Below are 22754 nucleotides of genomic sequence, written 5' to 3' on the forward strand. Positions count from 1 at the left end.
TGTAAAGTGTAAATGGAAAAAATACTGAAAAATGATGAAAAACTTTTAATTTATTATAGACTAGGTATGGCTCAATGGCCTCTAATAAATAAATACCTAGTTAATATATTAATAAATAAAAAAATTATGTATATATTTTATATCGCGCGAGTGATACAATTCTGGTCACAAAGACTATATATTTTTAGTTAGGGGTTTGGTTTAAATTAGAATAGATTTAAACCCTCAGTATTATTTTGTATAGCTCAGTCAACAAATCGCCACTTTTTGCCATAAATTGAATGTTTCTATTATTTGAAACCCTTCATATTTCATCACTTATATGGGCTAGAGAAAACAGTAATAATAAGCAATTTATTATTATTAATTCTTAGAAATAAAAATGGTGAATCGAATCCATAATGATAAAAATTACTTTGTATATCAGTGCAATTTCATGGAACTAAGACGAATACTAATTGTATTCCAAGGATTCTCAAATTTATGCATCCTATGTGCTGCTTGAGTTACTTGGTATAAGAAAAGCCCTAAGTCAGAGGGAGTTAAATTCGGATTACAGTGCATGTACTTAATACAGTTATGGACAAGTCCTCTTAAATTTAAAATTTTATATTTATATTTTAAATCATTGCTGAAACCACTTTTAGAGATGGTTTTGCGAGCTATATCAACAGACGCGTTATGTTTTTATTTCTAGTACTGATTCAGCAATATGCCCTACAATCACTGACTGAAAATTTACCTATACTTAAAAATTGATAATATATATATATATACTTATATACTATATATATATATATATACTATATATATATATATATACTTATATATACTATATATATATATATATATATATATATATATCTATTTATATATATATATATATATATATATATATATATATATATATATCTATATATACATATATATATATATATATATATATATATATATAAATATATATTATAGTTTTTGCTGTAAAATGAATTATATACCATTATACTGTTATAAATAAGTAGAATATTAAAAGAGACTCCTTTTTCTATTGAAGATATTAATAATTTCAAAACTCTAATAGTGTTTCCATAAAATATACTTCTTATATAAGCTGTCGTCACGCATAAAAATCAATTTTTACTAAATATAGGATCAAAGGTATATATTATGCAAATATTTAAATACTTTCTAGGTTAGTTATTACTGTAACGAATACTGTATTCTATACATCTCTAGGATTTTGTTTTTTTTTTGTACATTAATGATTAACGTATAATAACATATTGCAGCTATTAATTAAAATAAAAACACCTAATAGATTATTAATGGTTATGTTAAATATTCACGTTAATAGAGTATATATTAGCACGAACTAGGATATTTATAAAACAGTCCAATAAAATGAATTAAAATGAATGTTAGAACAGTAAGAACTATAAAATTATATGGTTAAATCTATAAAGTGTTATATAGCGTTCGTTTGTTAGTTGGGGGGACTTTAAGTACAGCACTGAAAATAAAAGTGTTATTTGGAATTAATTATTGCTATAAAACGACAGTAGGTATATTTTGATGAATCTTGAACTGAAGATAACCTGAATTCATACAATAGTTTAGCATTGTGTTTAATGAATTTAAATTAAGTAATTTTAACTTATACTGAGATACTTACAAATTTAACACAAAATTGTATTGGAACCAGGTCACTTATTTTATACAAACAATTTATGAAGGATAATTCGAGCTCTGTATAAATTTGTTTATTAGGAATCCTTTGAAATACCAGAACAATAACGTACTAATATTACTGGAGTGTTTTCAAACCTTTGGGTAAGAATCAAAGACGCGGTATACTCAGCAAATAGATGTTTTTCATTAAAACAATATAATTTCAAAGTCTTTTGTAGTGCAAATTCTTCTGGGTTCGTGTTTCCTTTATCTGAAGTGACGTAAACCTCCTTGATTAAACCCTCCATAATTAAATTGTAACGTAGACATTATAAATTAATATGATTTAATACAAATATTCTCAAATTAGATTGATGTGAAGCGGAAAAATGTATACAAATAAAATAAAATTATGAAATGGTAGAGATTAAGATATGGCCTATAAATTAGTTTTAAAGGACTTTCTTTAAATTATATCTAATTCAAAGTATTATCCATCGATAATCGCTACGTTTCCTCATCTTTTAGACAGTTTATGGATTCTTTCTCCGAAAGAACGATGTATCTTTTGGAGACTATTCAGATATCTACAAGGTTTTTGGTATCTTTTGTAGTCGATACCGATATCCTTTCATCATTTTCACCACTTTTAAAATGTCGAAACCAGTATTTATAAGTTGAAATCAATGGAGCATAATTTCAATAAGCTTCACGGAGCATTCGATAATCTTCAACCGCTTTTTTCTTGAAAAGGAAGTCAAAAAAGTAAAATTTCCCACAAGTGCGATTTACTCGATATACATTTTTTAGATATTTTCAACGCACTGAAAAAAAATGGTTTGTCCATGCTTCGACAAAATGATACATACTGAAATACAGCGACATACACCAACGTGAAGTTGGTTACAAATGTACTAGATGCGATTAATACACTGTAACACTGTAATCCTTTAAAATTAATTTATAGGCCTGTAAGAAAATACATTAATACCATATATAAAATTTACTCGTCTTGTGTAATGGGTGTGCTAATATCAGTGTCTTGGTTTTGTTGTGTTATTTTGCTGAAGTTTCACCAAGGATAATAGAACACTGTTTAAATCAAGAAACAGGGGATGTTGGAAATATAAAATAAATCATTATTAATTGTTTTCCTTGGGTCCAAATTGCAGCAAGACATATTAGATGAGGTGCGATGCTTTTAACTACGTTAATGTGCCTTTTCATACAGTTTAAAGCAAACGTATATAATATACTTAAGTTGTGAAATGTCAGAGGGTTTTAAACACAAAACTATTAATTTATTTTAAAATGGTAGTTTATTTTATGGAAAGTCGAGGCGACTTCTTGAACGGTAATATAAATCGAAGCTGAATGTTTTTATCCATTACAAATCAACCAAATCCCTCCAAATGTTTATATTTAAATTTCCCTCATTACATCACTCACTCTTAAAAAGCATGGCCCTGTTTTCTAGTACCATAAAAATATATATTTTAACTAACAAAATATATTTATAATTAACACATATTTTGTATATTATTTAAAAACAGAAAAATATAAAAAAACTGATTTATATTTAAATAAAAATGAAAAAAAAATTACGGGGCGAATAAAGTGTATTATGATATTTTAATAAAAACAACTTAAATACACCTGCAAATATTTTTTTAGATATTTGAATTAATGTAAAAGTCGAGAGATGGCGTTATAAATTATTCGCCACGTTATTATCTCAAGCAATTCTCGTAAAACTTCCGGTGGTTCATTTTTCGCCCATTTGCACGCTTTATGGACGCCGTAAACTTACGCTTCGATGTCATCCTCGTCCTTTTCGCTCTTCGGGGGAACTTTTACCGTGTCGCCCTTGCCGATGACGCTGATGTCGCATTTCAGATAACCCTTCGGGCCGCCGGCAATATCGTCGGGGTCGGTCAATAGCGCCCACTTGTGATAGAACTGGTGATCTAAACAAACATGTTTTATTCAGTTACGTAAACTATTTGAACGGGAATTATGGTCAACAAGCGTGGTAATTAGTGCTGTAATCAGGAAGGAGGTGTAACTAGTTGGAGTCATGCCAAACAGTAATCGTTTCATGCGGAAGCAACAGGCTGTTTGCTAACAGGCAGGAAAGGGCACAAAACTTTATTGGTATTCATAATATGTTTCGACATGATGCACCTTTATTATAAGTCGTAAAACAAATACTTTTAATGCTATTGTTATTATATTTCTGTTAATATATTGATGTGATCAAAAAATATTAAGACCTGTACATTTCAATATTCTTGACGTTTCAAATTAATTTTTTTAATTAAATTAGTAGGATCTGAAAAGCAATACGTAGGATACGATGTACCTTTACTATGTGTTGTTAAACAAATATTAATAAATTCTAAATAATTTTAAAGCTATTGTTATTATATTTCTGTTAATATATTCGAGTGACGCATTGATGTGATCAAGAAATATCAAGATTTTTAGATTTAAATCGTCCTGTCGTCTTAAATTTTTTAGTTAATTTGGTAGAATCTGAACTGAAAATAGGCGTCAACACCTGGAATAACTATATAATCATAACTTTGACACAACTATATTTTTATGTACATGTTTTCTTAATTAAAATTATATAGCACATAGATTTTCTTATATACATTAATCGGTTTTGCGAAAACCTCTCTTCCCCTTTTGAAGGAAACGGGAACAACGGGAGGCGCGCAACGGTTAAAGCTCACATGGAAGAAGAGTTCTTAGACTTAAACTTTTTGTGTGAGTGAGTGAACTAAGGCATTAATAACTATTTTCTCTGAATTTTAAGCAGTTGTGTTTAAGATTTTCTATTATTGGTGGTTATTGTAGAAACTATTAAAAATTATAGTTGTTATGATTTAACGATTAAAACCAGTATAATCATATAACTTTAAACATTTTACATTATTTTTTAAATTATTGTTTTATATCTACTGAAAGGTATTATTCAGTGGTGAAAAAAAAACGGCATTTGCGTAAGTTTTATCTTAATATAAATGAACAATATTTTAGAATAACAAGAATCGTTTGTACTATGTTTACAAGGCATTAAGATTTTCGCACGCAGCTTTTTTTAGCTGCAGATTTATAAGATAAAAATTAATCAATCCATTTTCAATGTTACAAATTTAAATTAATTTGATATCTGATTAACTCAGAACAGATAAGGAAAATTGTTGTTGCTGAAGAACTGAGTTATTGATAAGTTTGTGGAGACATTATATGTAATGGTGTTAGAGGTAATTATACATTTATTAAAGATGTTTCTGTAAATTTTATTGGCACTAACCTATCAAAGCAGTTAAAATATTTCAAGTAATAAATATATTAATAAAACGCAAATTAAGGATGAGTTATCTGCCATGGTGAGATTTAAGAATATTACATAAAGAGATAGCTGGAAATATATACATTTACTGTCAGGAAATTATATGACAGCTACTTTTTAAAGATTGAATAGTGGAATAAATACGTAGGGAACGATGCAATTTTATTTTAATATATAGGCAAAAATTATTTATATTTTAGGTGAAAAATATATATAAAATGCAAGAAAAATATATTAGTATATAAATTAAGTAAATAAAATGAAACTAACTACATAATTTGACTAGATGGAAGACATGGAACAAATAGAAGAAATTGTGAACTATTAAAACTAATTTACAATAACAATATAACAATAAATTAATTCTTTAATCCTTTTATCAAATACTTTAATTATTTACTTCATATACCTTAGTTTTGAGAAGCCAATAGTTCATTTATTGATTATAAATATATTACTTATAATATATAGCAATTAGAAATATTTAGAAATTAATAAGAGAATATTTAAAAGTTTCAAATCAGTGTATAATCGATGTATCTTCTTTAATTTATTCACAATTAAAGATGAAACAAAGACTGTGCAAATATAGACATTTCGTTCCTAGTGATAAAAATTTACAAAGCTCTAGTAGTATTACCGTTTTAATATTGCTCTTTTTGCAATCCTTATTAGTTGAAGCTTTAATTTAAATATCTCTTTCTTTTAACTTTGTAACGTAGTTTTTGTATTTCTTTTGATGCGCTTAGATGAGATTAATCTAATTAATTCAACAGTTCTTTATAACTATATTATGTCAATTCCATTAATTGAAAGTTTATTGAAAATATAAAACTAAGAATCCGTTTTAAAATTTACTACTTAAGCTAATAAAATACTGTTTTACGTGTTTTTTTTTAAGAAATAAATTTTATTTTCGACTTATTAATATTTCTACAGTTAATAGTTAACATTGATGATTAAATTATACTAATTTTCTGAAGACGTACTCACAAATATTAAGTAAAAGCTCAAATTTTATTACGTATGAGAAATTTTCGTTTCTGATTAATGTATTCACTGTTATGAGATAGAATTACGTCTCGGCTAATTTTATTTTCTTAAGAATATATTACTTGAATGAATTAAAAATAGGTCTATAACAACATAGTATACAATTTATATTCACATAAAATCTTGAGTTATATTATGAGTGAAATTACTCTTTTAAAATATAATTTTAGATTGTATATTGTTTGAGGCCCTGAATAAAATTTCTATAAAAGGTTCAATGCATTTCGCAATATTCGATCGATTCAAAGAAATGAAATTTCCCAATATTGTGGAAAAGCCGAAGTAAGTGGTGTTTACGATACTGATATTTTATAAAAAGCCCAAAGTATATTCCCCCATGCTCATTTTCTTCATTTATGGAATAATGGTTCTATTTCGAAACTGGCGCAAGGCTTGGCGGTACAATGAATTGATTTAACAAAAGTTACTATAAAATCACACCTAATATCTAAGGATCCCAGAAATAGTTATTTGGAAGATCATATTAATTTACATTTCCTCCATGAAACTTTAATATTTCTTTATTTCTATTTCTGACATCATTTCACAATATTTGAAGATATTAGAAATAAGCTGGTACTTTTTATAGAATTCTGATTAAGTTTATGTTTTATTAGAGCATCAATCTTATATTGGTCAATATATGCATCCAACCGACAGTATTCACCAAACAGTGTCTTGTTCCAGTGCAGTATTATTTTAAGATATACAATAGATGTGTCGATTGTATGGTGATTACTTACGAATATAATCACTCATATAAAAAAAAGTATAGTATTAATCATATTAAATAGTATATTTAATAGCATTGGGAACTATCGACAAAACAGTCGAAACAGTCGATAGTCGCCAAACAGTCGAAAGTAAAAAACTAGCGAGTTTAGTAGTAATATTTATTTTCAGTCAAATGCACGATTCAACTGTTTCTTTCAATTCGTGATGTCAGACGAAGATACGAATCTTTTCCTGTATAAATTGTGAGAGAGAAAAGGACGGAGATAATTATTTGGAACAGTTATTTTTTCTGTATTTTAATGTGTTAATTGCTATTTTTAAATAATATACTATAATAAATATACACAATAAAACTTAAACAAAACCTAAACACTAAAAATGTAAAATAACCATAAATACTATATACGAAATAAACATATGTAATCATAGAAAAACACTAATTCATGACATAATTAAAAATGATCTGAATGAAATGATATAAATGATTAAGTAATCCAAATATTACCTATTATGGCCATAAAAATAGCCAAAAGTATTTTACTATTTCTCATTCACAATTTTAATCTCTTTACCCTATTACATTAACAGTCTTGTAAAATATTTCAACAAAATGCTATAATATTAATACACAATATATTGATACTTACAACAAACTACCAAAAATATTATAAAACTACACATATTACATACAAATCTATGTAAGCATAAATTGGGTACATTTTTGTCGAGGTCGCGGCTAGGAGGACGGAGCCACAATGTTAAAAATTAGTCGAATGAAACAAGTAGAACCAAAAATAGTAACTAAAAGTACAACTGAAATAGTCGATAGTAAATAGTAACAAAATCTGATGAAAATCTGAATAACACATTAAAATACAGAAAAAAAATCCATTTCATTTTACAGATCCACTGAACATTCAAATATAAAAGTAATTCTACTTCATTTCAAATTAAATTATAAATTGCATGTTATGTATTATTATTATAATAGTATTCAGTAACTTTTTTTTTCCTTTTCTTTTTTGAAGTTAGTTCGTGAAGAAATGTATACATCTCCGTCTCGCTTATACTACCTATACTATGTATTGTGTATACGTATTATGTATATGTATTATATATATATATATATATATATATATATATATATATATATATATATATATATATTATGTATATGTAATAATCTTCATTAACTTTAATTAATAGCTTAATTTAATATTATCACGAAATATTCTACAGCTTATTAGTTGCATACGTAAACAGACTGTCACAACTTTAACTAAATTGCGAATGTCACGTCGACAAGCCACAATAATGAAGGAACTTCGAGCTAATCACCTTATAATTTTCAACTGGGTCAAAAGTGAATTTTCCTCTTTAATTAGTATTTCCTTAATTATACGAAAATGGAAGCGTTTTAAAGCTATTCCGAAATTAAAATTTAGACGATTTTTCAATTTTCTTTTTAATTATTGGGAGAAGGAATGAAAATAGAGAGATAAATACGAGAACGTCCATAACATTTACTGTACACCGAGGAAATTCGTTTAGTTATTTTTAGATATATTTGCTTGTTGTTTATTTGTAAAAATGAAAATAAAGAGTTAATAAAAACGCAACGTAGTTCAATTTTGATGCTGATGTCTTGGTTAATCATCTAAACTGCTGCTTTCGAAGAATCTACGTATGTACGTGATTTTGATCAGGAATTTGTTTGATAATGAAGAAAATGACGCGAAACCTTGATGACATTAATTGGTCGTATACATGAGGCGAGAATGGGCACCAATTTTTTTGTAGATGATGTAGCAAGTGCTCTAGGAGAGAATGCAGTGACTAAATCGCAAAATAAGGAAGACCTTAGAGGAATCTTACAAGAAAAATATGCACAGGGATAAAAGAAAAACAAAATATGGTGAATAACATTGGTAACAGAATAGACAGTATATATACAGTTTTGAAGTCAGTCGATCAGGAATCCCAAATTGAAATCGTTAATAACACATCTATGAAGCTTCCGAAATAGAAAAACGTAAGATGGAAACAACAATACTTTACAGTAACCAAACCTAGGAAGATAAATATATTTTACTAAAAAGAAAATATATTATTACAGTTTTCATTGTTTCAGAACTATTAATGAAATCTTAGGAAAGGTGTAGGAATACAGGAGACACCGTTACAAAATAAAAAAAAAACGTCTCTAGAACTTTTCCTTCAGGTAGTGTCCAGAATAATTCCATGTAAATATAATAAGGAAGTATTCAACCCAACAACCTGTTGCCTTTTTGGATATATGTTGTCTTTTATTATAAATGTACATTATATATAAATACTGTCACATAATATGTTATATGGTCATACGTCAAGTCATAATATGTTAAAAGAAGTTATATTGATTCTAATCTTTGTTTTAGTATTTTATTTATACGGTTTGAGTGTGTGTTTAATTGTGTGGTGCTTCGCTTAATTTTTCTTTGTTTATTTTATTTCATTTATTCATTTCATTCATTTTATATGACATAATATTTCAATATTTCCGTGTTATTTATCTGCTCCAGAAAATTATAGATTACAAAGATTGAAATGTTATATACCCTGAAAATTCATGACATTTTAATTAAATATCTAGCTAGTATTGATTATTTTAAATGTCTGCAAAATCAGTAAGTAATACGAATAACAACAAATAAATAAAACATATATGCAAATATGACCATTTTTTCAAATATAAATGTAACAAAGTCGTGCTTGCGTATTATTTAATCATTCATACCTCGTACATATATTTTCGCATTGTCTGCTGTTATCTGTCTCTACTAAATAAGAAATAATTATGTTACCTCAATAAACTTCTATAAACATAAAATTAACCTAAAAATTACTTCCTAACCACAACTCTTGTAAATAACAACGAGTGGATATGAAGTATTTCAAGCGTGTTGAGAGTAAATGTGCATGAGCGGTTATGGCCAATCCGCACGCACGCCACTGTCCTTTTACTGTAGTCTGTTATCCACATTGACACCAAATCTCAATATTTATAGCTATAAAGTTTTGTTAAGCATATGGTAAGATCAGTAAGATGTAGTGTATTACTAGCTGCTAAATCGAAAGAAGATACTTTGGCAGATGTCTATCAACGTGAATTTAATAAAATGAACAATATATTGCTTCACAAAGGGCCAGGTAATACTGAGTAACAGTCACAAACTTATCCACATGCTTAACAACGTTTGGCCTCCGGCTCAGCAGAGTTACCACCAGACATAGAATCTTGACTTCTGACAAAAATTATTTCTTCAAATAGATGCATAGATGCAGCTTCGCCATGATTTCGAAATATTTAAGAAGCATTAGATGACGGGAATGCTGCAAAACCAACATTTTTCTTTCGACCCTATTTGAACATACTGTCAGAAAGATGGGAAATAATTGTAGATGGAAATGTAATGGAAAATGTTTGTATTTATGTATTTTTTCCCCTTAGCACCCAATAATTTCACATTTTTGAAAAAATGATTTAAAATTTTATATTTGGATTGATAAAAACTAAAAATTCTTTTACTTCAGTTATAACATTATATAATTAGTGAACCAAAATATTGGCCTTCAGACAGAAATAAAAAGCCAGATACTATAGATTTCTGTATTACAAAAAATATTGATACAAAAAAGTGTCACGCAGAATCATGTTTTGACCTGTCTTCTGATCATTCAATAATAATATTAACACTTTTCCAAAAATTGCCATCAAAGATAAACCCCCTTCTCTGTGTAATAACAGAACTAATTGGTCCTCATTTGGAGAAAAATTAGACCAAAACGTCTCTCTAAACTTAGCGTTACAAACTGAAATTGACATAGAAATGGTAGCTATAAACATTACAAAAAATATACAGGAGGCAGCATATTCCGCGACTCCTAACAATGAAACATTTCCAAGAAAAAATACACATATATCATGTACAATACAGAAAAAGATAGCAGAGAAAAGAAAGTTACGACGGAATTGGCAATAGCAAAGGAGTGAGGAGAATAAGAGAAAATTTAATAGGGCAATAAAAGAGCTGATAGAGCTAATTCAAAATGAACAAAACCAAGGCATTCAAGAATACCTAGAGAATTTGACACCAACTGAGGTCTCAGCTACATAAAAGTTAAACAAACAATAATGGGAGAAATTAATATTAAAAAAGCTCTTGGTTATAATTTAATTACTAGCTAAATATGCGACGTGATAGTGAAGTACGTAGACTAAAAGGTTTAACACCACCTGATCTGATTACTGGACATATATAAACTTTAGAATAAGGTTAATTAATTAAGATAATATTTTATACAGAAGATCGCTTAATGAAGTGATTTTCAATACTTATTGCCTATAGGGTAGATTGTGGAATCACAAAGAGTAAAAAAAACCTTTTCCGTATATGACCCGTACTATATGTACTATATTTAATTAAATGTTATTCGTGTTATTAATTAATTTTAAGATGAAAGGTTATCAATCTGGATTTTTTTTCTGTATTTCATTATGTCCGGCTGGTATAGTTAACAAAAAAGAAACACGTGTTATAAAGCGAACTGGGCGGTTTGTTGCTGAAATCGACGCGAAACGTGCGAACAAAAAGGGAATAACAAAAATAAAAAAAAGGCAACGCCATTTGTAGAGTCAAATGGCATTTGCCAGCTAGCCGCTTCGACTGTTGATTTCATTACAAATACAATCAAAAAAGTTTAAATGCATTACAAAAAAAAACAACGCTAACAGTTTATTGGTATAATTGTCTATTAATTAAGATTACCCTTTCACGGTGTTATTTTACGCGGTTGATTGATTGCTAGTGTTTCATTCCATTAAAATCATTGTTTGCAGCATTATTAATTGTTCAAAGCTGTCAATTTATGCTTACGTTTTTAAAACAAATTGATTAGATTAAAAAACTATTACATTTTACATACTATTTTTGTATTTTCTAAATTAATATCTATAAAGTACATAAATAGAAGAAAGAATGAATGAATGCTGCCATTACAAAATACCAATTGTCAAAATTGAAAAATGCCATCATTATTTAGGAGCTGGAGAATCTCAACATGTACTGATGGAGCCTTTGTTCGTGTCTTTGGGCATGGTTCTTAATAACGTTATCGACAGTTTCTATCTTCAGGCCCTTATACAGACGGTCCTCTCAGTACTTTGTTTTGGAATATTTATATGATATTTTTATTATTGCGACTGGTGAAACGCCAGAGTTGGACATCATAAGTTCACACTGGTTTCAAGACTGTTGGTAAAGCAAAAGCTTAGTATATACTCACAGGGCTGAATATCTACTGAATATACTGATTATCGATGAAGTTTAGTTTGAGTTCTTCACATTTTTTTAACGTGTGGCTTTCACCTGAGTTTAAAAGCACTTGCTAATTTATATATACTGGCTTGTGATTGATAATTTTGTTGGTAAAATCAGTATACAATGATTTATTTTGATTAATTTTCATGCTTTTTTTTCTCTATAGCATTGCATTTTGGTAATAGCTGTTTGTAACTTTTCGGTTGATTTAGTGTTGTTATTTCCAATGATATCTCCAACGATTACAGTGTTATCTGCAAATATAGCAACACATTTTCATTGAATTCCGAGTACACAGCAGATAGAGAACTAGTCCCAATACACTTCCCTGTGGCACCAATGCTGTATTTCCTCAAGTGAGAGTAGGTATCTTGTTTGACTCTTAAAAATCGGTCAGTTATATATGACTTTAAAATTTCTGAATATTTGTCAGGGAGAAGCATTTTAATCTTATGCCTAAAACCCTCATGTCAAATAGATCAAAAGCTTGGGCAACATCTAAAAATATTCCAGAACAAATTCTATTTTCGGATTTTATTATTTTCAATAAAAGTTTTAGTGATGGTGATATTAACCGGTATGACGTTGCTTCATTAGATTGCTTTCCTGTCTTAGGAATCATTGAAGCATTTATTATGTTTATGATCTTAGTTAGTGCTTTTCTTTGAATTTCGTCTACTAGTTTTCTAATATTAGGATCAAAACCAGGAACTTCTTTTGCGCTAATATTATTTTTAGTTCGGTTCATCATTTTCATTTCTGTTTCATCTATCCTATCCATATAACTTTTAGTGCTCGTCTGATTACTCGTGTTATTTTTGTACTCTAATATCAATTATTTAAATGTCAAAGGGCGACCCGCAGGACGAAAAAGATTCTAAATTAATGCTAAACTGACAGCTTAACAGTTGATTCATCAAAGCTCCACTATACACAGCGTACTCACCAAGCATAGCGTTTTCTGATTACTGTTTCTTCGGACCGATGCAGCGTGGCACCAATGATTTTAATATACCGAAGAAGTGCAAAAATAGATCAATTATTGGATCGCTCTTAAATCAAGATTATTATTCGAAACGTTATCGCCGTAATGTGAAAAATATGTAGAAAAGTCGTAGAAAAAGCGGTCATTAATCCAATTAATATATGTTGTACCAATAAATATATTTTTAAAGTGAAAACATTATCAAAATACATGCAAACTCCTGATATTATGCCAATAAATTAACCAATGTCATATTGTTAAATTAATTATTATTATAACTACAAAATATTCGTAACGTCAGATTTTAAAATAATAATAAATGCAGCGTCAGCCTAATATAAAAACATCCATTAAAATTTAAATTCAATTTAAAATAAAATTGAGCGTGTACGTAAAATTTAATGGAGAATAAAACGATCTGCGAGAGAAGAATATGTGTATAAAATAGGATTTTTAGGTCTAAAATTGGGTGTGAGTGGCGAGGGGAACGGGAAGATATTTACCGTGAGACTTAAATACAAGCAAGGTGTTCTGTATTTTGTATCGCATTTGATTGAAAATACGTAAGTGGCACGGTACATTTTTTGTTGCTTTTTTGTGGCGTTGAAAGAGCATTTTAGGGAATAAATATTATGATTTCACTATCAAAACATTATACAATGTAAATATATATTTTCTTATATTGAACCCCGATTAAACGACATGACCCAACTGAGCAAGCACGATTTCTTTTCCGATATCCTACTATTCAAATCCAAATCGTGCCAAGTTATCCTTAACAGACATATGCTGGAACATTGTAAGTTCACCCATTCCCATCTGATAAAGGGGATTTCCCCCTCCTCAATGCCTTCGCTATGGTTCTCCATATGTGGACCACTCTGAGAACTTCCCTCGCTATCAGACTTGTGCACTTCAAAAATAAACTACCATAATTCCTTAGATACCGTGGAGTACTGTACATACAACATGAGATCTTATTACAAATGTCTTTTATACCTTGCACGGATATACATATATATGTGTTTAGTCATGTCTCTTTTTACTCTGTTATTTTTATATAATTAGATTTTGTCATTTGTTATTTTAACTATATGCTCATATTATGATCGTAACTATATACACCATCGTCTTATTCGCTAAATAATACACATGTGTTAAATTGAGAAAACACAAAAAAAGTTGTGATATTTGGTTAGGCAGGTAATAAGTATCTTTTGCCTATAGTATTTTGTGAACTTCATCTTTGGAAATGGTATATTATCAGGTGTGTATGTTTTGATACTATTTTTCCTGCAATAAAAGTTTATTCAGGTAAATTAGTACAATGTATTTTATTCGTCTTTATCATATTTCCAACTTGACCTAAAATCAAAGAGATTTATTTATCAATCAATTGTAAAGCCTATTTACAATGAAATGCAAAATATGAAACTGACTACTAATCCAACCCCATCAAAACAAAGTTCTTGAATTAATTGGTGAGGCTTATTGCTACGAATCTAAAGAAGAACTGCACAATGACCTCGAAATTAAACGGATGTACGAAGTTATCCAAGATTTCGTTTCATAACATGATATAAGATAAGATAAGATACGTTCATAGCAACGTCGAAGCTATTAGACAAAGCGCTGAAAACCAGATTGAAACGAAACAAACCTTACGAACTTGGAGAGTGTATAAGTGTTACTTCTGGCTTTAGCTTAAGTAGTCTAGCTTTATTTTAATTTTGGGAAATACAAACTGATGTTATCTGGCACTAGTTTAGCTAGTGTATTAATGTAAGTGCAATAGAATAATAGTAGTACATTAAATTGTAAATTAAGATTGACTAAACCTATTTAATGTAAGATGTATATTAAAAAAGATACGTAAAGTTTAAATCCAGAAATAAAGTTGAAAATTTTTTATCTGACAATTTTACATTATCAGGTGTGTATGTTTTGATACTATTTTTCCTGCAATAAAAGTTTATTCAGGTAAATTAGTACAATGCATTTTATTCGTCTTTATCATATTCCCAACTTGACCTAAAATCAAAGAGATTTATTTATCAATCAATTGTAAAGCCTATTTACAATGAAATGCAAAATATGAAACTGACTACTAATCCAACCCCATCAAAACAAAGTTCTTGAATTAATTAGTGAGGCTTATTGCTACGAATCTAAAGAAGAACTGTACAATGACATCGAAATTAAACGGATGTACGAAGTTATCCAAGATTTCCCTTCATAACATGATATAAGATAAGATAAGATATCTGCAAGCAAAGTGGAAGCTATTGGACAAAGCGCTGAAAACCAGATTGAAACGAAACAAACCTTACGAACTTGGAGAGTGTATAAGTGTTACTTCTGGCTTTAGCTTAAGTAGTCTAGCTTTATTTTAATTTTGGGAAATACAAACTGATGTTATCTGGCACTAGTTTAGCTAGTGTATTAATGTAAGTGCAATAGAATAATAGTAGTACATTAAATTGTAAATTAAGATTGACTAAACCTATTTAATGTAAGATGTATATTAAAAAAGATACGTAAAGTTTAAATCCAGAAATAAAGATGAAAATTTTTAATCTGACAATTTTACATTATCAGGTGTGTATGTTTTGATACTATTTTTCCTGCAATAAAAGTTTATTCAGGTAAATTAGTACAATGCATTTTATTCGTCTTTATCATATTCCCAACTTGACCTAAAATCAAAGAGATTTATTTATCAATCAATTGTAAAGCCTATTTACAATGAAATGCAAAATATGAAACTGACTACTAATCCAACCCCATCAAAACAAAGTTCTTGAATTAATTGATGAGGCTTATTGCTACGAATCTAAAGAAGAACTGCACAATGACCTCGAAATTATACGGATGTACGAAGTTATCCAAGATTTCGCTTCATAACATGATATAAGATAAGATAAGATACGTTCATAGCAACATGGAAGCCATTGGACAAAGCGCTGAAAACCAGATTGAAACGAAACAAACCTTACGAACTTGGAGAGTGTATATGTGTTACTTCTGGCTTTAGCTTAAGTAGTCTAGCTTTATTTTAATTTTGGGAAATACAAACTGATGTTATCTGGCACTAGTTTAGCTAGTGTATTAATGTAAGTGCTAAAGAATAATAGTAATAAATTAAATTGTAAATTAAGATTGACCAAACATATTTAATGTAAGATCTATATTAAAAAATATATGTAAAGTTTAAATCCAGAAATAAAGTTGAACATTTTTAATCTGACAATTTAACATTGCTTAAGTGTTCAATTTATGGATAATATTGATAAATTGACGCTATATAATATAATAATAATTGAAGCAAAATTATAGAGCATTAATGTGGACATAATTACAGAAGTGTTCGAAGCTACATAGCATAAACTTCGTCGTCTATTATAAATCCATCAAAATTAATTCACAGTCCGAACATTCCATAATATGAAAATATCTCCTGGTATTTTCGCATAGTTATTTCGACTGAAACTAACCAGCCATTGCAATACTAAACTATGCCTTTGGTTGGTAGCATATTTCAACGTTGTACATTAATTTTCGGGCTTTAATCCCGTAGGAAGTGGGAATATGGCAACCATAATTATTTTATGAAGTATACATTTAGTATTTAACGCACTAATATTTGTTATAAAATAATTTTTGAGTATAATAATGTTTTTTTTAAACTGATAAAATATGGCGTAGCAATAATAACAATGAACTGTATACAATAGCTTAAGCTATGCTTTCTTTAAAAATTATTTTTCTATATTATTAATAATTTTAATTTTGTAGTTATGAGATTTGTTATTTAAGCAACTATTTCTTTTAATTAATATTTCAACATTTTTGGGCTAGAACTAAGCTTATGAACTGTATATTTTCTAATATCCTTCTTTATTTCTCTGTAGCCATTTATTAAAAACAATTATTTAATTGATTTTCTATCTTATTAGGTTTATTTTTTGGCCGAGTAAGAAGACACCAATTGGAAAGCACTAAAATTAAAAACTCATCATTCTAATGTTTTATTTCTGATGATGTGACACAAATTGGGCACAAATATGTGAAATTCACTAACAATAGATCAAAATATTATACGAGTATAAGAAGGCCAAAATCACAAAATCCAAAGATATTAAAGAGAGTTGGTTTGCTCACTATTGATGAATCTTGGGTCTATTATCATGATATTGATTTTTTTTGGTCTTGAAAATAAGCTTATTATAACTGTATACTTTATAATTTACTTGTTTATATACTTACTTATAACACCTCGTTTCAGTAAAAGTATTAATCAATGTTCATTATATACTATATATTTCTTCCTGTGTAGCTCTTTATTAACAACTATTTTTAGTAGATTTTCTGTGTTATTTTTTGAACAAAAAATGTTTATAGTTTAATTTTTGGTCGAGTAAGGAGACATCTATTGAATAAGACTAAAACTAAGCAATTTTTGAATAAATTTAAAGCAAACTTTAGCTACAAGAGACTCGGAGAAAAATCAATTTTCCACTGTCCATTAATTAGATCGTATGGTAATTACATATTTAGCTGATTGGCAAGTATATTAGGATACACTGACGCTCTTTTGAATTATTTAACACTAACCCTTTGAATTATACTCGTTGTAAGTTCTAAGCTGATATCGTGATATATCACTTCATTAGAAACCTAATATAGAGCAACGGCCATGGCACTCAAGACCTTATTTTAAAAAGATTAAATAATAGCAATATTAATTTTACTAGAAGTTCTCCATAGCTGGATTCTGTAGGACCAAATGAGGTATAATATTTTGTTGTATAAAGGTATCTTGTCTAAAGAGATACAACATTGGACCACGTATACATCTTTGTGGAAGTTCTAATTACATTGGACGTAGTTTAGTGTGCCTATAATATTTTAGTTAAAAGTATAGACCAGAGGGATGCTTCTTTAGTTTAACCTGAAATTATTACTAGACCCAAAAATAAGTTCTGAAGAATTATATTTCTATTTTCAGTTATTGTATCAAGCCTCTTGATGCACATTTCCTCAAAAAAAATTAAGATTATAGATCATAGAGATCTGTTGATCTGTTGGTGGTAGGGATCTCTTCTGTTTTTTGGATGTTGATTTGGATGATAATTTTATCCATTTTGCCAAAGTAATGTAACTGTGTTGAAACTATAAATCGGTTTCATAAATTTAATTGACTCAAGTATTTGTCTTATTTGTGCTAGTATATCTAGTATGTCTTTGTCAAGTTACAGTACAGTACTATATTTTAGATAAGGTCTGGTCATGATGTTTCTTTATATATCTTTACTGTGTTAGTAACCTTTTATATCTTAAATTATCCAAATGTGTTTGTATAATAGTCCGTAAATATATATTAATATTACCCATTGATAGCTTTGACTAGGAAATAATTTAATTAATTAAACTAAATTAATTTAATTAATTTAGTAAATTTGGAATAATTCATCGTAACTTAAACACTTTAATATTCAATTATCGTTTATTCTAATACTGTTTCCATCGCCTTGGCACGTTGCGAATGAATTAACATTAAAATTGTTATGAGCCCGGTCAGCAGTAGTGTAATGAGAGAAATTGTAAAAAGAGTGCCTTTGGCGAGTAATGTTTGTTATTTCTTGTGAAATCGGGAAATTATCCATATTTTTGGTTGAACTACTGATATAAGAAGTGAGAGTTAGTACTTATCGTCTATAGTTTCATTTGTTAAGTTAATTGGTGCATATGAGGAACAAACAACGATTTTTAACTAAATTAAGTTTTTCAGTATTCCTCTAATTTCTGTTTCTTTTTGTTAAAATTTTGCTTTCCTAGGCAATTATGCTAAACTTTTTTCCTTGTATTTTTATTTTGAGGTCTGCAAGTAGGCAGTAGTTACTGGGGGCCAGGATCAGATTGTAAGATAAGAGAAGACGGGATCTGTTCGGTTTAGTTATCGTTTTCTTTCAGTTTCGAAAATAAAAGACGATTTAATTTAAACTACAACTTGTCCTTAAAAATTTTCGAATTACCTCATTGATTTTTAACACATTTTTATATATTGTATTGAAATTTTTCTTTTTTCATTTCTCATTTTTCTTAACAGGTCAATTCAATATCACGCTAATTAAGTTATCTCCTTTTAAATGATATTACTTGAGTTACCTCATCCGGGATTATATAAAAACCAACGTTGTGTAAATATTACATTTGTTGGAGGTAATTTTGCGTGATACATTTCTGCAAATACACAGACCCGCTATCGTCACTCTATTAAACGGTTTAGCGCCGAAAACTTCTCAAACAGCACTTCCATTTTTCTCGTGATTTTCTTCCCGTTTTTCCGTTTCGTTTCGCCAGTTTACAAATTACCCAGCTCGTTCCGTCTGTTTCATTTTGTTTAAACGTTTCCGTGCTCTTCCTCTCGCAATTTTATCGCCGTTTCTAGCGCTCGTTTATTAGAATCTCTTGTTTCTGCCACTTAATGATGTAACGTTATTTCAAGGAAGGGGTAACAGTTTTCTTCCTTCGCAAAAAAATGTTTTTTTGTACATACGTCATCAAGATGTTTAACGTATTGCCTGCCGCAGTTTGTAAATACGTTCCAAAATCTAACAATATTTTCTATCTAATTTTATTCTACTTAAAAAGAGACACATTGCTGTCTGATTAGTTCGAACACGTAAACGAATGAGCCTGTCAAAGTCGTCCGGTTGTCAGACGTATGCAAAATTCTTGAAAGCAATAATTAAGAGGTTATAACTGTAACCTATAAACTGTTGTGGCTGTATAATTAACTGTAGTTTTTAGATGTACTATAGTGTTAAAATAAATTATGTTTGATAACATTTTTGTTAAATTATTTTATTTAGATTAGAATTTTGTTGTATATCAAAGCCCAACTGAACTAAAATTCAGAGTTGATACGGCAACTTTGCAACGTTTTGACAAATTTAGATGACGTATGTATAAAATAACTTTGAATAGACTATATAATATGTTATCTATCGAGTTTTAGTCCTTACCTTTTTCTACTATAGATAATACATATTATGAGACGGAATAGTAAATATAAACCATGTTTCTAAATAATTCTTGAAATATAATAGATGAACTCCTAATTGATGGTGATGTTGATGTTTCTATATTACTTCACAGTAAAAAGATTATACTAGATATCACCATATCAAATTTTATGCTGCAAGCTATAGCGAAATTCCAATCTATGAAACAGAAAGGATCAGCCTAGATTTAGGACTACGCAAAAAATTACGACGGCCATTCATAACAGCGAAAGATACCGGAGGTTTCTTTGTGGTTATATATATGTGGTTAAAAATATGTGGTTTTAATTTCTTAAGTAAATTCAACCTAATAATTAACATCAAACCTAACCAATATTAAGATATAATCCATTGAGAAGCACATAAAGCTTTCTGGATGTGGTTGATTGATTATCAATCAATGCTGTTCAAATACCAAGACAGGGTGATGAAAATGGAAACAACTAATGGCGAGTACATAATTAATAAGGGATAACTGTAGAAGATCGTTTTGTAGAGGGTGAAAGATTTATGTGCATAAATGTGTCTGTAACTGTTCAGAATATACATGAGAATTTGTTTAATGGCAAATGCATAGGGTGAATACAGTGATTAAATATAATTTTATCAAGAACAATGTATATACTACCTGTATATTAGCAGAAATTAATAGAAAATATGGTGATATCAGAATGACTACTAAACATAAAGAAGAAAGTATGTTCTGTCCTGAAAACATACATTACTTAGATATATAATTGTTTATTAGGTAGATTAGGCCTCCATGGGATACCATAGGTGATTTGGAGAGTTCAATGTAAATATAATAAAATAACTCAAACCTACACGCTATTGTGGCTGTTTAATTAACAGTAGTTTAAGTCCTCCGACAATATATGCATTAAATGTATTATAATGTTAAAATAAATAGTTTTTTTTGTTTAATTATTTTATTTATATTAGAATACTTTTATATATCAAAGTCTAAATAAATTAAAAGTCAAAGTTAAATGCGGATACAATGGGATGTTTTAACGTCATACATTTAGATGACGCGTTCATTGTTTTGTTTAATAGACTACTATTACTAGATATTATAGACTTGATTGAAATACCGCTTATCACTTATGACTTCAAGAGAATGGCAAGGGGATATGAGGAGAAACTTCATTATCATGTTAATATAAAAATATTACAACTTTTGGATAACATCAAAATAGGGCGCAGACTCAAAATAATCAAACTATCTGGTCTTGTGTAGTGTAGTGAAGTGTATTTAATAGAAAAAGAGCAGTATTAGTGCATACTTATAATTAGATTAGATACTAAGTTATAGTAAGTTATTAAGCTATTGTAAGGACAAATTGTAGGTTAGCGCGCAATATCTTTTAACAATCTAATAAATAGTATATTTAATATAATATATATAGTATAAATAATTATATATGAAGGCGAACATTTTACAAATAATTACATGATAGTAAAAAATAGAAAAGTCATTTACAATTTAAAGGAGTATACGAATAGTATAACTCATAGTCATATGAGCGATATAAAAAGTTGACCTATTTAAAGTTTTCAGGTCACCTTTAACACCAACAAAGACCGTCATTCGCATAACAATAACATAATTAATTTTTACGCAAATATTTACATATATTAGCAATACCCTTCTAGCTTTTTACCCTTTTTTTCCTACGCGCAGTTATCAACTATCTGATAGAGTTTATTCCTAACCGTGCAAAGCGGTAAAGTTGACCGCAAAGATCTATTTTATTTCTGACGTATATTAATACGAGTTTGTCCTTTCCGTTTCTCTAATATAGCTTCTGGAACGGTCGTTAAGTAGCCTCCAGCGTATGCGAATTTATTGCGGTTCGAAAGTTTTTTTATTGTTTCTTCTTTCAGCGCTGCTGCCTCGTATTTTTTTGCGAGTTATATAGGTTATTAAATTTCTAGGAATTATGAAAAAATACTTTTGGCTGGTTTAGGCTATATGCTGATTGATTAAATCTTCATTTCAGCATTATTAATTAAGGCGCTCTAAATTATTTTATTTTTTAATATTTTATTAATGAAACAGTATGGTATTTACGTGGATTTTATTTTGACACCATAAAGGAAGTAAATTTCTATTATCTCAAATTTGCTCATTTTGCTCTCGGGTATGACGAGAAATCATTAGAAACCATTAAGCTTTTCTACAGTTCTATATCTAAAATTCGAACAGTCCTAAAATAGGATTCTGTGATTTCTTCGAGACAAGTAACACCTTTGGGTTGGTTTCATTTTTTTCTATTTTATTGATTTTTCTTTCAGCGTTATTATTTCATTTGAACAACTTGGACTTAAACCAAACCAGATGCATTGGCTTATAGGGCGTACATTTAAATTATCTTTAGATAATATGGCATTGTTGTATTAGATAATTCTTAGGCCTATTAGATGTATACTATCGAACTGTGGGGTACTACTAGCAAATACAATATAGTAATCCTTCGGAAATTCTAAAATAAAGCTAATCCCCTATATTATATATATCTCACTGT

General features: G+C 28.8%; 1 protein-coding gene across 2 annotated transcripts in view; it reads right to left on the reverse strand.

Moving 5' to 3' along the window:
• LOC143199124 (otoferlin) overlaps positions 1 to 22754 on the reverse strand; it is a 131990-nt gene that overhangs the window by 33467 nt on the left and 75769 nt on the right. For both annotated transcript variants that reach the window (XM_076408876.1, XM_076408878.1), the window contains exon 9: positions 3476 to 3632. In XM_076408876.1, the coding sequence (XP_076264991.1) occupies positions 3476 to 3632 (157 nt within the window). The remainder of the gene's footprint in view (positions 1 to 3475; positions 3633 to 22754) is intronic.

Source organism: Rhynchophorus ferrugineus, unplaced genomic scaffold (assembly GCF_030347505.1).
Source record: "Rhynchophorus ferrugineus isolate W39M unplaced genomic scaffold, kcgeb_rfMv2 rfM6, whole genome shotgun sequence".
NCBI classification, from domain to species: Eukaryota; Metazoa; Arthropoda; class Insecta; order Coleoptera; family Curculionidae; genus Rhynchophorus; species Rhynchophorus ferrugineus.